We start from the raw sequence: 13,192 nt of genomic DNA on the forward strand, positions 1-13,192 counted from the left end.
GCCGCCCTTTCCTCTCTTAGAAAGTAAAGAAGTCTTTGCTTTTTTGCTTCCTTGCTTGCCACTCGGCCTCTTGGTGAATTCTTTCAGGCTCAGAGCCCCCGACAAAGTCCCCTCACCTACAGGAGGGGCAGTTGACAATTCCACTCAGGCCGCAGCTGGGCATGCTGTGCTCACCACATCTGCTTCAGAGAAAAGGGGAACCCTCAGCCTGAACCACACAACCCCTTGCTGGCTGCGCACCCTGACAGTCCTCTCACAGTGCCATTTCCTTTTCAGGAATAATTGCATTCCAGGCCTCCACAGCCACTATCCATTGTGCCACGATGGTTTGCAGAGGAGGCTCAAGGCCCTGCCCAAGGTCAGCACTCCAAGGGCCCAATTCAAGAGTTGCAAACGTTACTTTTGTTCTCTCTCTGACAACCCTCTCCTCCACGAACAGCCTCAACCACCCTAAGCTTCTCTGTACCCACCAGGAGTTTACTGAGGAAGCCAGAAATCTGCAGGCTCAGCTTGACCACATTTTCCACAGCTGAGAAATAGACTCCTGAAGATCCATACACCCAGTCCACCGCAATCACATTGGCATCTGCTGCCCGCAACAGGGCTCTGATGAATTTATCAATCCAGGAAGGCTTTGTACCTAACACCCTAGAAGGGGACAAAAGGGAGAGAAGGAAAAGGAATTACCTGCCCAGCGGATATCCATTGTCATAGAAACTTTTATGGGTCCCAAACCCAGTGAGGAAAGTCAAAAGCAGAGAAGGACCAGCACATGTGCTGGTCTGGGGCTTGAATTCAGGGCCTGGCCACTGTCTCTTAGCTTTTTTTTTTTTTTAATCAAGGCTGGTACTCTACTACTTGAGTCACAGTTCCACTTCTGGTCCTTTTGTTTTTGCAGGTTAATTGGAGATAAGAGTCTCCCAAGGTTTCTAGTATCTGTCTGGCTTCAAATCTTGATCCTCAGATCACAGCCTCCTGAATAGGTGTGAGCTACTGCCTCTCAGCTGTTACTGTTCATTGTGGAAAAGAATGTGTACCTTGGGACTAAGAGTTAGGATCTTAATTCTCATTCTAGAATATAGGCTCTTTCCTTGAGGATGTTTTCATTCATTCATCCATTAATGTATTCATTCATTCAACAAACACTTACTGAGTACCTGTAGGCCAGGGAATAATCTAGGTGTTTTCCAAGAAATAAAGGCAAGTTAGGTACAGTCCCTATCCTTCTGGAATTTACAGTATAATGACACTTTTTTGGAATATGAATAGTGGGAAAGTTTTCAGAAAGGTTGTACAACAACCGGGTCAAACAAGTTTTTCTGGTAATCCCCGCCCACATACTGTACCCCAATATGCACATACTCATGTGGAAGGGAGCACAGGTATGTGCCCCAGGAAGTGGGTTAGGGAATTCTGGGAGCAGGCAGACTGACTAGCCTCATGAGCTCTCTAGGATTGGAGGTAGGTACACACTCAGCCTTGGTTAGTGACCAGTTGTAAAACTTGTTAGAAGGCTGGATACCCCATGGCTCACTCCTATAATCCTAGCTACTCAGGAGGCTGAGATCTGAGAATCAGTTTGAAGCCAGCCCGGGCAGAAAAGTCATTCAAACTCTTGTCTTCAACCAATAACCAAAAAGCTAAAAGTAAAGGTATGGTTCAAGTAGTAGAGCTCCAGCTTTGAACAAAAAAAAAAAAAAGCTAAGTAACAGTACTCAGGTACTGAATTCAAACCCTAGTACTAGAACAAATGGAAAGGGAAAAAAAAAAAAGACTTGTTAGAAGAAAGACTTTGGAATGCCAAGCAAGGTCTATGAAGGAATCACATGGCCAGGTCTTGGAGTACAGCCATCCAAGAGGCAGAGAGAGGCCGGAATCAGGAAGCAGTGAGCTTCTGAATGGTACCTTTGTGCCCACCTGAGTGCCCAGCTCCTGAGAGGTGCTAACTTCTGGATATGATGGTTGTAGTACTCATAAACAATCACACCATAAGCCTGATGTTGGTAGCTCACAACTGTAATCCTAGCTACTCAGTAGGCTGAGATCTGAGGATTGCAGTTTGAAGCCAGCCCTGGCAGGAAAATCTGTGAGACTCTTTTCTCCAATTAACTACCAGAAAACTAGAAATGGAACCGTGGTTCAAAGCACTAGAGCACTTGCCTTGAGCAGAAAAGCTCAGGGACAGTGGTCAGGCCCTGAAACTAAGGGGAAAGTGAAAGCAGGAAATCAAATCCTGGGCAGAAAAATTACCTGGGTAATTGTGGAAAATCAGGACCTCACTGTCTGAGACAAATCATATCATGCACACCACGCTCCAGGAGTAACAACACAATGTGTGTTCAGCAGGAATGACTGAGATTGTCCCTACCAAAGCTCTATGTGCAATGGCTTGGCCAGAATTGCATGTGTGTACTGCCAGTGAGTGTGTAGACACGAGTGCAGAAGTGATCAACAAGAATAGATGTGTGTGTGTGTGTGTGTGTGTGTGTGTGTGTGTGTGTGGCTGGTGCATATGAAGAACCTTCAGAGACAGCCATGACATGAGGGAGTACCACAAAGCCCTAAATCCATTCTTCTCCCTCCTACTGACTTCCTCTGGCACATGGTCCCTTCCTAGCTCCTTGGCGGGAATATCCAATCGGTGGTTTAGCTCCCACCTGAATCCATGAATAAGGAGTTTGGTCCCCAAAGTGGCATTAAACCCAGCAGTTTGGATGTCAGTGCTTCCTTCCACCAGCTGCCCACAGCTGGGATCCTCAGGGGTAAAGAGGAGAAACTGGACTTTGAGGCTGGTGCCGCGGAGGAGGTTGGCATTCTGGAAGTCGGTGCACTTTGGCTGTGTTGTGAGAGGTGTATCCCCTAGAAGAAAACAAAGCAGAATTGAAACTTGCACAGTGAGGTCATCTGCCCATAAAAGGGAGAAAAGAAGACTGGACTTACGGGCACTGGGTTTATTAGAATTGAGCTGGTATAAGAATAACTCGCCTATTGCCTAAGGGCTGAAGCGTTTCTGGAGTGAAGAGACAAATGTGAGTATTTTTCATGTCTAAGATAAAATACCAGAGGGGAATATGAATATTGCTCAATTCGAAGCAGTTAAAGACGGTGGGGATGGGGTTGTTCTTATGAGCTGGGGGGAAAGACCCTCCACCAAATTCCTAAGTGCAAAGTCCTAGCCTCCAAAGCTCCAGAAGACCATTGTATATGGGGAAGGTCTTTACAAAGTTCAAATAAGGCCAGCAAGTGGGGCCTGAACACAGGATGACTGGTGTCCCTTGCAGAGGAGGAAATTTAGACAGAGACAGAGGAGAGACAGTGTGAAACAATACAGGAAGAAGATGAGGCCATCGACTGCCAAGGAGGGAGGTGTGGAGCAGACTCTACCATCCCCGCTCCCACACTTACACACACACTGTAGTCTCAGACCTCCAGCCCCTCCAGCCCCACATCTCAGTGGTTCAAGCCACCTCTCGTCAGGGGCACATTTGTTATACAGCACTGACATGCTAATCCTGACATCTGAAAACAGCCCTAAAGCTGGGAGCTAGTGGCTCACGCCTGTAATCCTAGCTGCTCAATTCAAGCTAGCCCAGACAGACATATCTGAGAAGTTCTCATCTCCAATTAACCAGCAAAAAGCCAGAAGTGGAGCTGGTGCTTAGCTCAAGTGAGGAAAAAAAAAAAAACTAAGAGAGAGCATGAGTATCTTAGTTGAAGGCCAGCTACCAACACATTATTATTATTATTATTATTAAGATCAAAATCAAGACACAAAATATAAAAAGAACCGTGGGCAACCAAATGAGCAGTTGCCATGGAGACCAGTCTCTCTCTCTCCTTGGTCTGACAGCCCATCTCAGCAGGCTTCAAACGCCCTCTGCCTATCTAACCACTTGTCCTGAGAAGAGGCTAGAGCCTTGCCAGTGGCTACCTCTCTAGCTGAGAAAAGCCCTAACCAGCCACACCTGCTCCATGGCACCTTATAATACACATCTTTATTTCTTTGTGTGTGTGTGTGCATGCACACACTGCAATGTAAACTCAAGGCCTTGGCACTCTACCACTTGAGCCTCAACTCCACTTCTGGCTTTTTAGTGGTTAATTAAAAGAGTCTCAGACTTTTCTGCCCAAGCTGACTTTGAGCCACGATCTTAGATCTCAGCCTCCTGAGTAGCTGGAATTACTGATATAATCTACCAGCACCAGCAGAAACTCACTCACTCTTTCTTTCTTTTCTTTCTTTCTTTCTTTTTTTTTTCCTTCCTTCCTTCCTTCTTTCCTTCCTTCCTTTCTCCTATTTCTGGGGAGCTTAAAGTCATGACCTGTGCTGTTGCTTGACTTTTTCACTCTAACACTTGAGCCATACCTCCACTTTCCACATCTTTAAATTAGACATTTCTAGCAAAGGTGACGGAAGGACCTTTTGTATTATCAATCAGAAAAAAAGCAGCATCAAATTCTTCCTTCCCAAGAAGCTGAAAATCTGGTTCATCTCAATATCCAGCATCCTTCCCCCACCCCTGCCCCCATCCCATCCACATCGACTTCTGAGATGATGAGTTGGGGCCTCTGACTCCTCACACCTCCTACAGGGAGAACTGGAGGAAGACCACTAGGCACACTGATCCAAACACATCATCCAGTCCCTGGTGCTGCTGAGAGCTACCTACCTCACATTACTACCATGGAACAGGGAGTTGCAGAGAAGGTCTTTACAAAACTCTTGTCTGCCTCAGCCTCCCAAGTGCTAGGGTTATCGGCATGCACACAGCTAGCTATTGGCTTTTTAAAGAAAGGATAAAAGGGCTCTACTTGAGCATTAGATTTGAGCCACATAAGTTAAGAAATCTGTTCTTCTGATCATATAGGAAAACCTGTATCCATTAAACAGAACTAAATCCTTTTAAATCAGCATAATATGTCACAAAGCAAGTATTATCGTTTGGGTGTAATTGTGGTATTCCTCAAAAGGTCTTCAGGTCATTGGGGCATGCCTTTGAAGAGGAATGTAAAGCCCCAGACTTCTCTAAATTCTTTCCACTTCTTCCTGAAGACATAGCCTTTTTCTACCAGACATGTTCCTGCTGTGATGTATTGCCCAAAGGAGAGGTCAAATGAATGGAGAATCTGATCATGAATGCAAGCTAAAGCAACGCAAGCTAAAAAACCTTTTTCTTTTTCAAGTCAGTTGCTTCCAATATTTTGTTATAATATTGTAAAACTTATTAGTACAACAAACCCCAACAATCATCAAAGAATCACTATCATCCAGATGACATTATCTAAATATAATACCATAAAATTAGAATTCAAGCCAGGTGCTGGTGGCTCACAGTTGTAATCCTAGCTACTCAGGAGGCTTAGATCTGAGGATTAGGGTTTAAAGATAGCCCAGTCAGGAAAGTCCATGAGACTCTTATCCCCAATGAACCACCAGAAAACTGGAAGTAGAGTTGTAGCTTAAAATGTAGAACACTCGTCTTGAGCAAAAGAACTTCAAGGATAGAACCCAGGCCCAGAGTTCAAGCCCCAGGACTGCCAAAAAAAAAAAATAGAATTCAACCTCAGAAGTAATTTTCAAATGCATCTGGAAATACAGAACACTCTTCCAAGCAATATATGGGTTAAAGAATAATCATAATGAAAAATGGAAAAACAAAAGAATGACAAACAAATGCATATTAAAATTGGTGTGAAATGGTTAATACAGCACTTGGGGGTTAAAATAATTTACTCAGCTGGGCAGCTCCAGCGCTTGAGTTCTTACCTATGCAAATAGGAACCCAACTAAAGGAGAGCCATCAGAGCCTAGGAAAACAAAGCTTAAGCCTCACCAGTCAAGATTTTTGCCTACTCACCTTCTACCACACGAAACTGTTCCTCCTCTTTAACCTATCAAGTATTTTATTTGTCCTTGTTCCATATGTACCTTTGAAAAGTTCCCCCCTCAAATCTCTTCAGTAAAATCCTGCCTTACTTGCTACTAGACCATCCATACCCATCAACCATCAATTGCTCAAATAAACTCTGAACTTTTCTGGTGCCTACATTGATCTTTTAACAGGAAGAACATATAAGCTTAAATACAGATACTAGGAAGAAAATAAAAGGAGTTAGATTAGAAAAGTTAAACTCAGGATCCATTGCAACAATGAGATGTACAAGTCCTTATGTGGAAAAATGAACTTTACAACTTTGGTGGTGGGGGGGAGGAGGATTGGGTGGGAGGGTGGGGAGAGGATGGGAAGGGATGGGAAGGGGAAACAAAGTAGGAGGCTACAATGCTTGATAAGAAATGTACTCATTATCTTGCCCATGTAATTGTAACCCCTCTGTACAGTATTTTCACAATAAAAAAAGAAATTCTAAAAATAAATAAATAAATAATAAAAAATTAAAAAGAGTTAAACTCAGAAAAGAGTCACAGAACAACTCTAAATAAAATACAGAGAAAGAAATATCAAGTTTAATAGGTTAAATGACAGAAAGAGAGAAAACAGTGAGCTCTAGGCAACATTATTAGTGGCTCAGTCATTGTATTTCTCAGGCCAAACTCCTGGGCATATCTCTCAATCCGCTCTTTCTCTTGTCTCCTACACACAACTAGAAGTAAGTCTTTGCTATCATCAAAAGCAAATACTCAGAATATAACCATTCTCATCCACCTACTCATGCCTGGGTCATTTCTCAGAATCATTGCCACAACTGTCACAAATTTTCTTGATTACATTCTGGCCCCTTTAGTCTAACTGACTCATAGTAGCCAAGATTACCTTTTAAAAACTAAGTCATGTCATACCAGTGTGCAAAATTCTCTAAAGTACTTCACTGAGAATAAAACCTGATATCCTCACAATGGTCTATGGGTTCTAAATGACCTAATCCACACCCCTATGCACACACCTTAGAAGCCATGTGCCTTACTTACTATTTACTGTGTTCCAGCCCAGGTCCTTTTTGTTCTTCCTTCGGCCACAGCTGTTTCTTCTACCATGAATGTTAACCACCTCTCTCCCTTCAAATCTACTTGTCAAATGCCACTTTCTCTCCTCTACTATTTAAATTATTATCTGCTTGTGGATCTTGCCCATGGTCTCTCAAGTTTTCTTACCTATGTCTACTTTCTTGTATAACAACCATCACCTTTTACTTTATTATGCAATTTGATATTTTTATACTTACTGTTTACTGATTATCTTCCCACCTTAGAAAGGACTTCCAACCAAAGCAGGCAGGGATTTTATCCATTTTGTTCTCTCAAATGCTTAAGAGCAGTGTCTGTCACACACATCAAACACCAGAAGCTGGTTCTTTGGAAAGAATAATAAGCTAGATGTACTTTTGATAAAACAGAGGAAGAAAAAAAGGAAGTCACAAACAAACAATATCAGAAATAGAAAGGGGATATAAATATAGACACAATCAGTTTGTTTCAAACCAGAAAAGGACATGTTTATACCCACCCAAAAGTTGAAACGATTATTTTCCTTAAAAATGGACATTTCCTAGAAAAGTACAACTTATCAAAACTTAGACAAGAAAGGAAAAAAAAAACAGATAATCAGATGGAAAAGGGAAACATACAGGAGTTGAAACAGTACTCTTAGATCCATCCATCAAAAAACTGAAAACAAGCTAGTTTTAGAGAAAAGTTCTACTTCTACTCAACTTACTATACACACTGTTTCCCATAGCAGAAAACAGGCCTCAGAATCCCAAGTCACTGTATGAGAACAACCAAGATATCCAATCCAGATAAAGTATCCACAGATCTAAATCTATCTAGGACACCAAGAAAAAACACCTGCCTAGTAAGAAAGAGACCCCGAGTTCAATCCCCAAGGCTGCCAGAGAAAAGAGAAGGACAACAGAAACTCAAGATACAAAACTATTTCATGGCCAAGTAAGCTTTGACCTAAGAAATGGATCGTTTTCTTTACTATTATAAAATCTATGCATATTTAGAGAATCATATGCTTGGAAATGGAGGCTTGGCTCAACTGGTACAGCACCAGCCTTGAATTGAAAAACCAAGTGAGAGTTTAAGGTTCCGAATTCAAGCCCCAGCATCAAGAAAAGAAAGCAAAATCATATGCTCAACAGATGCTTTTTGACTTAAAAGTGATATTTATTTATTTAGTTAGTTATGTCCTTCTCTGAGATGCTAGTTAACTCTGGTGTCAAACTCTGGGGGACAAATTTCCCCTTCATGAGAGGCCAGGGTCTCCAGGTACATGGAGGGATTTATGGACCAGATGGCTTCAAAAATGAATTGTCCAGAGAGAGCTAGGAGGCACATTTTTACCTGCCAGCTGCTCTCTGTCTGTGACGTTCTTCTGGAACCCAGGAGATGTACTGTGCCATACCTTGTCCTCCTCTTTGGAACATGAAGTTTAAGGCCTCAGAAAAGAGAACCTGCAAAGTTCAGTCTTGGCAGACTGACAAGAGTAATAGTCAAAGCCCTAGGAGCTGGTAGTGGCCAGGAATAGAAAGGTTAGCCAGACAGGCACAGGCAGTCAGGCAATGGGCCTGGAAGAAGATTCTTCTAGGTAGATGGAAAAATACTGATTGCTCTATAGAAACAGTCCAAGTATTTCAACTTTTCCTTCGTCCTAGAAAGGCAAGAAAAGGGAAGGCAGCACGGGCTGGAATGGGAACTACATGTAAACTCCAAACCACAGGTAAATTTCAAACTCCCAACAGCTAAACGGGCACAACCAATCAAAATACTGCAGACACGAGGCCAAGGAGCAAGCTACCTTCCAAACACCTAATTATCACAAAAGGATAACCAAGATCCAAAAGCTATTCAGAGAAAGCCCCCAGACCCAGACACCTGATCAGTAACCCTTTCAACCAATCAGACCTCTCTTTTCTTCTCAGTAAATGAATTCCACACTTTCACACCCACCCTTCTTTGCTCATGAATTTAATTCCTAGAGCTCATGAGACAAGGACCTTGCAAGATAAGAACCAGAGGCAAAACCACCCACAGTGGTGACACTAGCCCATACACATTGCCAATACTGTGTCAAAGGAGCCGGAAACACTAACAAGGTTCTGCTAGCAGCTTCCTCCTTCCTCCTTACTTTTCTCAGGACAGATACAACCCCCCTCTACACATTGCCACTCCTACCCCAGCCCCTCAGGATGCTGGGTAATGAGGTCCTGCAGGTCACGAGGGTGCTTTCCAAATGTAGCAACCCATGTCCACTCATAGCCATTGGAAGACCTCTTCAGCCGAAGGGAAGGGATTGTGTTCTGTGGATGAGGCTCCTCAGATGCTCAATACCTGCCAGTTCTCAGTGTGGGTGGATTTAATCAACATTTCTGGTGACCTTCCCATGTGTCTGGCCAAGCCAGGGAGAAAATAAATTCTCCGAATGAAGAGTATTCATGCCTCCATGGAGATCTTACTCCACTAGGGAATGGCCAGAACAGCTTGTTGAGAGGGAAGGTGGGGAATGAGAGGAGGATGGCCTGATGCTAGAAGGACCCTCACCCAGAGAATGCCCGTGAACTGAGAGTGGCAAGGAGATCCTGGACATCAGGTAACTGGCGAAGGCCCAGGAGAAGAGGAAGGGTCGGCTGACTTGCTGGGTAGAGGTCAGAGCAAGGACAGCCGAAGGAGGTCAAGGCCTGAGTTGTGGGAACTGAAGACCTGCTGAGGTTGTAAGAGTCTGATACACGTATAGAGGGAGGTTTTCTGAATGGAGGGGAACTGGCAGTGAACTCTGGGAGTCTGAGGAGACTGTTGAGAAGAACAAAAAGTAGAATCTTCCTTCCTCATCCCAGATTTATGCCTGAAGAGCAAGAGCCGGCTGTGACACTTGGAGGTGGCAAGGAGCCACTGCATCAACATCACCATAGCAATACGACCTAACTGCAATGATGTAATACTATTCTTCCTGTCAGACTGACAATTCTAAAAATCTGTGATGCTATAGAATGTTGATAAAGAGGTGAGAAAAGGACCATAGCTCATAGGCCAGTTTTTTATAACCTTGCTGGAGGGGATGTGGACAGAAGGGAACCCTACTACATTGTTGGTGGGAGTGAAATTTGTTCAACCACTTTGGAAAGCAGTATGGAGGTTCCTCAAAAGACTCCACATAGAGCTCCACTATGACCCAGCAATCCCACTTTTGGGCATTTACCCAAATGATCACAAACAAGACCACACTAAAGCTCCCAGCACAACTATGTTTATTGCAGCATTATTTACCATAGCTAAGATATGGAACCAACCCAGATGCCCCTCAGTAGATGAATGGATCAAGAAAATGTGGAATATATACACAATGGAATTCTATGCCTCCATCAGAAAGAATGACATTGCCCCATTTGTTAGGAAATGGAAAGATTTGGAAAAAATTATATTAAGTGAAGTAAGCCAGGTCCAAAGAAACATAGGTCCCATGGTTTCCCTTATTTGCAATAACTAGTATATGTCTGAGACAAGCAGAAAAGGTCAGATAAGTTGATGTTAAGGGAATGAACCCCAAGATAAGTATTTAAATGTTTTTTTTCTTTCATGCAATTGTTTCTAACATATTTATAAAATGATTTCTATGTTGCTTTGTATGTCCCTCCTTCATGGTATAACCCCTGCTTTCATTGTATTTGATGTTGGTATAAGTTGTGGAGGGGAAGGGCAAAAATAAATTGTTTAACTAGGGATACAGGTGGACCCATTGCAACAATGAGATGTATAAGTCGTTATGTTGAAAAAACAAACTTTACAACTTTGGTGGGGGGGGAGGATTGGGTGAGGGGAAGTGGGGGGAGTATGGGAAGGGATGGGAAGGGGAAACAAAGAGGAAGCAACAATGCTTGATAAGAAATGTACTCATTATCTTGCCCATGTAATTGTAACTCCTCTGTACGGTATTCTCACAATAATAAAAAAAAAAGTTATAACCTCTTTTTTGGGGGGGGGGTCCAGTTGTGGGGCCTGAACTCTGGGCCTGGGCGCTGTCCCTCAGCTCTTCAGCTCAAGGCTAGCACTCTACCACTTGAGCCACAGCGCCAGTTCCGGTTTTTTTCCTTTTGCTTATGTGGTGCTGAGGAATCGAACCCAGGGCCTCAGGCATGCAAGGCAAGCGCTCTACCACTGAGCCACCTTCCCAGCCCCAAGTTATAACCTCTTTGCAAGGCAATTTTTCCAACATCTGGAAAAGGTGTATCCAATTAAAAAAAAAATCTCAAACCCTCAGGGCTTAGCTGGGGATAAACCACAGAGGAGCCATTCAATCAGCCAAAAAACCCTAAGCTCTGAGGCATCAAGGATGAGGGTATACAATAGCCGCCCTTGGGAGCTCAAATTCTGTCAGGGAAAGAAGAAATAACCTATGTCCCACGGGAAGCAGGCACAGGAGACCTGTGGCCAGGAAGCTGGGGGCTGGGAGAAGACCTAGCAATGCCACCTCACACAGGTAGGGGAGGACTTCAGAAACTACCTGAGCTGGCCTGGGTACAAGCACACTCCAAAGCTGAGTGCTGGTGGCTTGTGCCTATAATCCTAGCTACTCAGGAGGCTGAGCTCTGAAGATCAAGGTTCAAAGCCAGCCAGTCAGTGAAGTCCTTGAGACTCTTTTTTTTTTGGGGGGGGGTAACTGGGGATCAAACCCAGGATGTTGCAAGTGCTTCACCACTGAGCTACATCCCAGCCCTCCTTGAGACTCTCATCTCCAATTAGCCAGCAAAAAGCCAGGAGTGGAGCTGTGACTCAAGTAGCAGCCTTGAGCAAAAAAAAGCCAAGTGGAGAGTGCAAGGTCCTTAGTTCAAGCCCCAGTACTAGCATTAAGAAGAGAAAAAAAAGATATGAAGAACAGGAACAACCCACAGGTAATATGTAATATGGATACCTGCAGGCAGAAGATCCTTTCCAAAGGGCTCCTCCCTTCTGGGGTGAGGAGGGCAGTACGTTAGTGTTCATTTGCTATATTAAGGAAGTGTAAAGATAGCAGGTTCTTTACCAGGGGAAAGAAAAAAAATACCATACAATGTAAATGGTATTTGAGGGAAATCGCTCTGAGGTTAGGAGGGACCAGTGATCACATTCCCATCACAAACCCAAATTCAACTTTGGATAGGTGGGGTTGGAAAAGATAGCTAACCTCCACACCCAAAGATCATTATGAAAAATTTCCCGAACCATTTGAAAACTTAAATTCTTGTGCAAGTTGGCAAGGATGGCAATAGCAATACAGATTTTAGAATAATGAGTCAGACACCCGGGGAAGTTCATCTTCTGTGACCTGAGAAAGTGTACTGCTTACTGTATTCCCATTAGATAGTAGGGGTTTTCTTCCCCCCTTTTACATTCACCTCAGGAGAGACAAAGGACTTTTAGGGGACCTTCCAATGGCTAGTACTACATAAGACAGTTCAACACTACGTTGAAAACGAACGTTACAACTTCAGTGGGAGGGTGGGGGGTAGCTGTAGAGGTGGGAGGGAAGGGATGGTAAGGGGAAAACAAAGGAGGAGGCAACAATGCTTAATAGGAAATATACTCATTACCTTGCTCATGTAACTGTATCCCTCTGTACAGCATTTTTACAGTAAAAAAAATTGTACAAAAAGTAATAACAATTTTTTTTAAAAAAAGAAGACAGTTTAAGAAACACAGACTCTGGGTGAGATAAAGTTCCAAACCAAGGCCCGAACCCCTGGCTTACCTGAACTTCCAATGCTGAACCATAGCAGGGACCCCCACAACCAGAAACTTCTCTCCCAGAAGACTGGGGTCATGACTGAGCTGGGGTCTCAGAGCTGAAGCTGGTACAAAGCAAGCCCCAACACCAAGAGTTCAAATAGTCCAGACTCCCACTTGGGGCTTACTAATCATTAACTGGCCATGTGGTCAGTCAAAGAAAAATAAACTCTTCCTATTTGTTCAGCCTCCAAATATTTCAGATTTCAGTTTCTTCTTCTCAAGGAAAATAAACACTTTCTTTTTCTTTTCTTTTTTCCTTGAAACCAGGGGACATTAAAACACCCTGTTCTTCCTCTCTGAGCCAAACATGATCAGGAAATGATTGCCCATTTCCCATCACAATGCCAGTGATGAGCAAGTCAGTCCTTTATCTCTCAGGAGTTACAAAAGCTTCACTGTGCTGGAATCTTCTGCGGACATGTTTGTCTTGCTCAGAAGCCTGAGCCCCTTAGGGTAGAACTTGCGTTTTAG

General features: G+C 43.5%; 1 protein-coding gene across 2 annotated transcripts in view; it reads right to left on the bottom strand.

The window, feature by feature from the left end:
• Pla1a (phospholipase A1 member A) overlaps positions 1-12,970 on the bottom strand; it is a 29,299-nt gene extending 16,329 nt beyond the window's left edge. For both annotated transcript variants that reach the window (XR_011373541.1, XM_070030144.1), the window contains exons 1-3: positions 12,684-12,970; positions 2,658-2,859; positions 471-648 (exon numbers count right to left, since the gene is read on the bottom strand). Coding sequence is in view for 1 of the 2 variants with exons in the window: in XM_070030144.1 (XP_069886245.1) it covers positions 471-648; positions 2,658-2,859; positions 12,684-12,756 (453 nt within the window). In the remaining variant the exon portion in view is untranslated. The remainder of the gene's footprint in view (positions 1-470; positions 649-2,657; positions 2,860-12,683) is intronic.
• Between the last annotated feature and the right edge of the window lie 222 nt (positions 12,971-13,192).

This window comes from Dipodomys merriami, unplaced genomic scaffold (genome assembly GCF_024711535.1).
Source record: "Dipodomys merriami isolate MVZ:Mamm:240054 unplaced genomic scaffold, mDipMer1.0.p SCAF_2, whole genome shotgun sequence".
Classification (NCBI taxonomy): Eukaryota; Metazoa; Chordata; class Mammalia; order Rodentia; family Heteromyidae; genus Dipodomys; species Dipodomys merriami.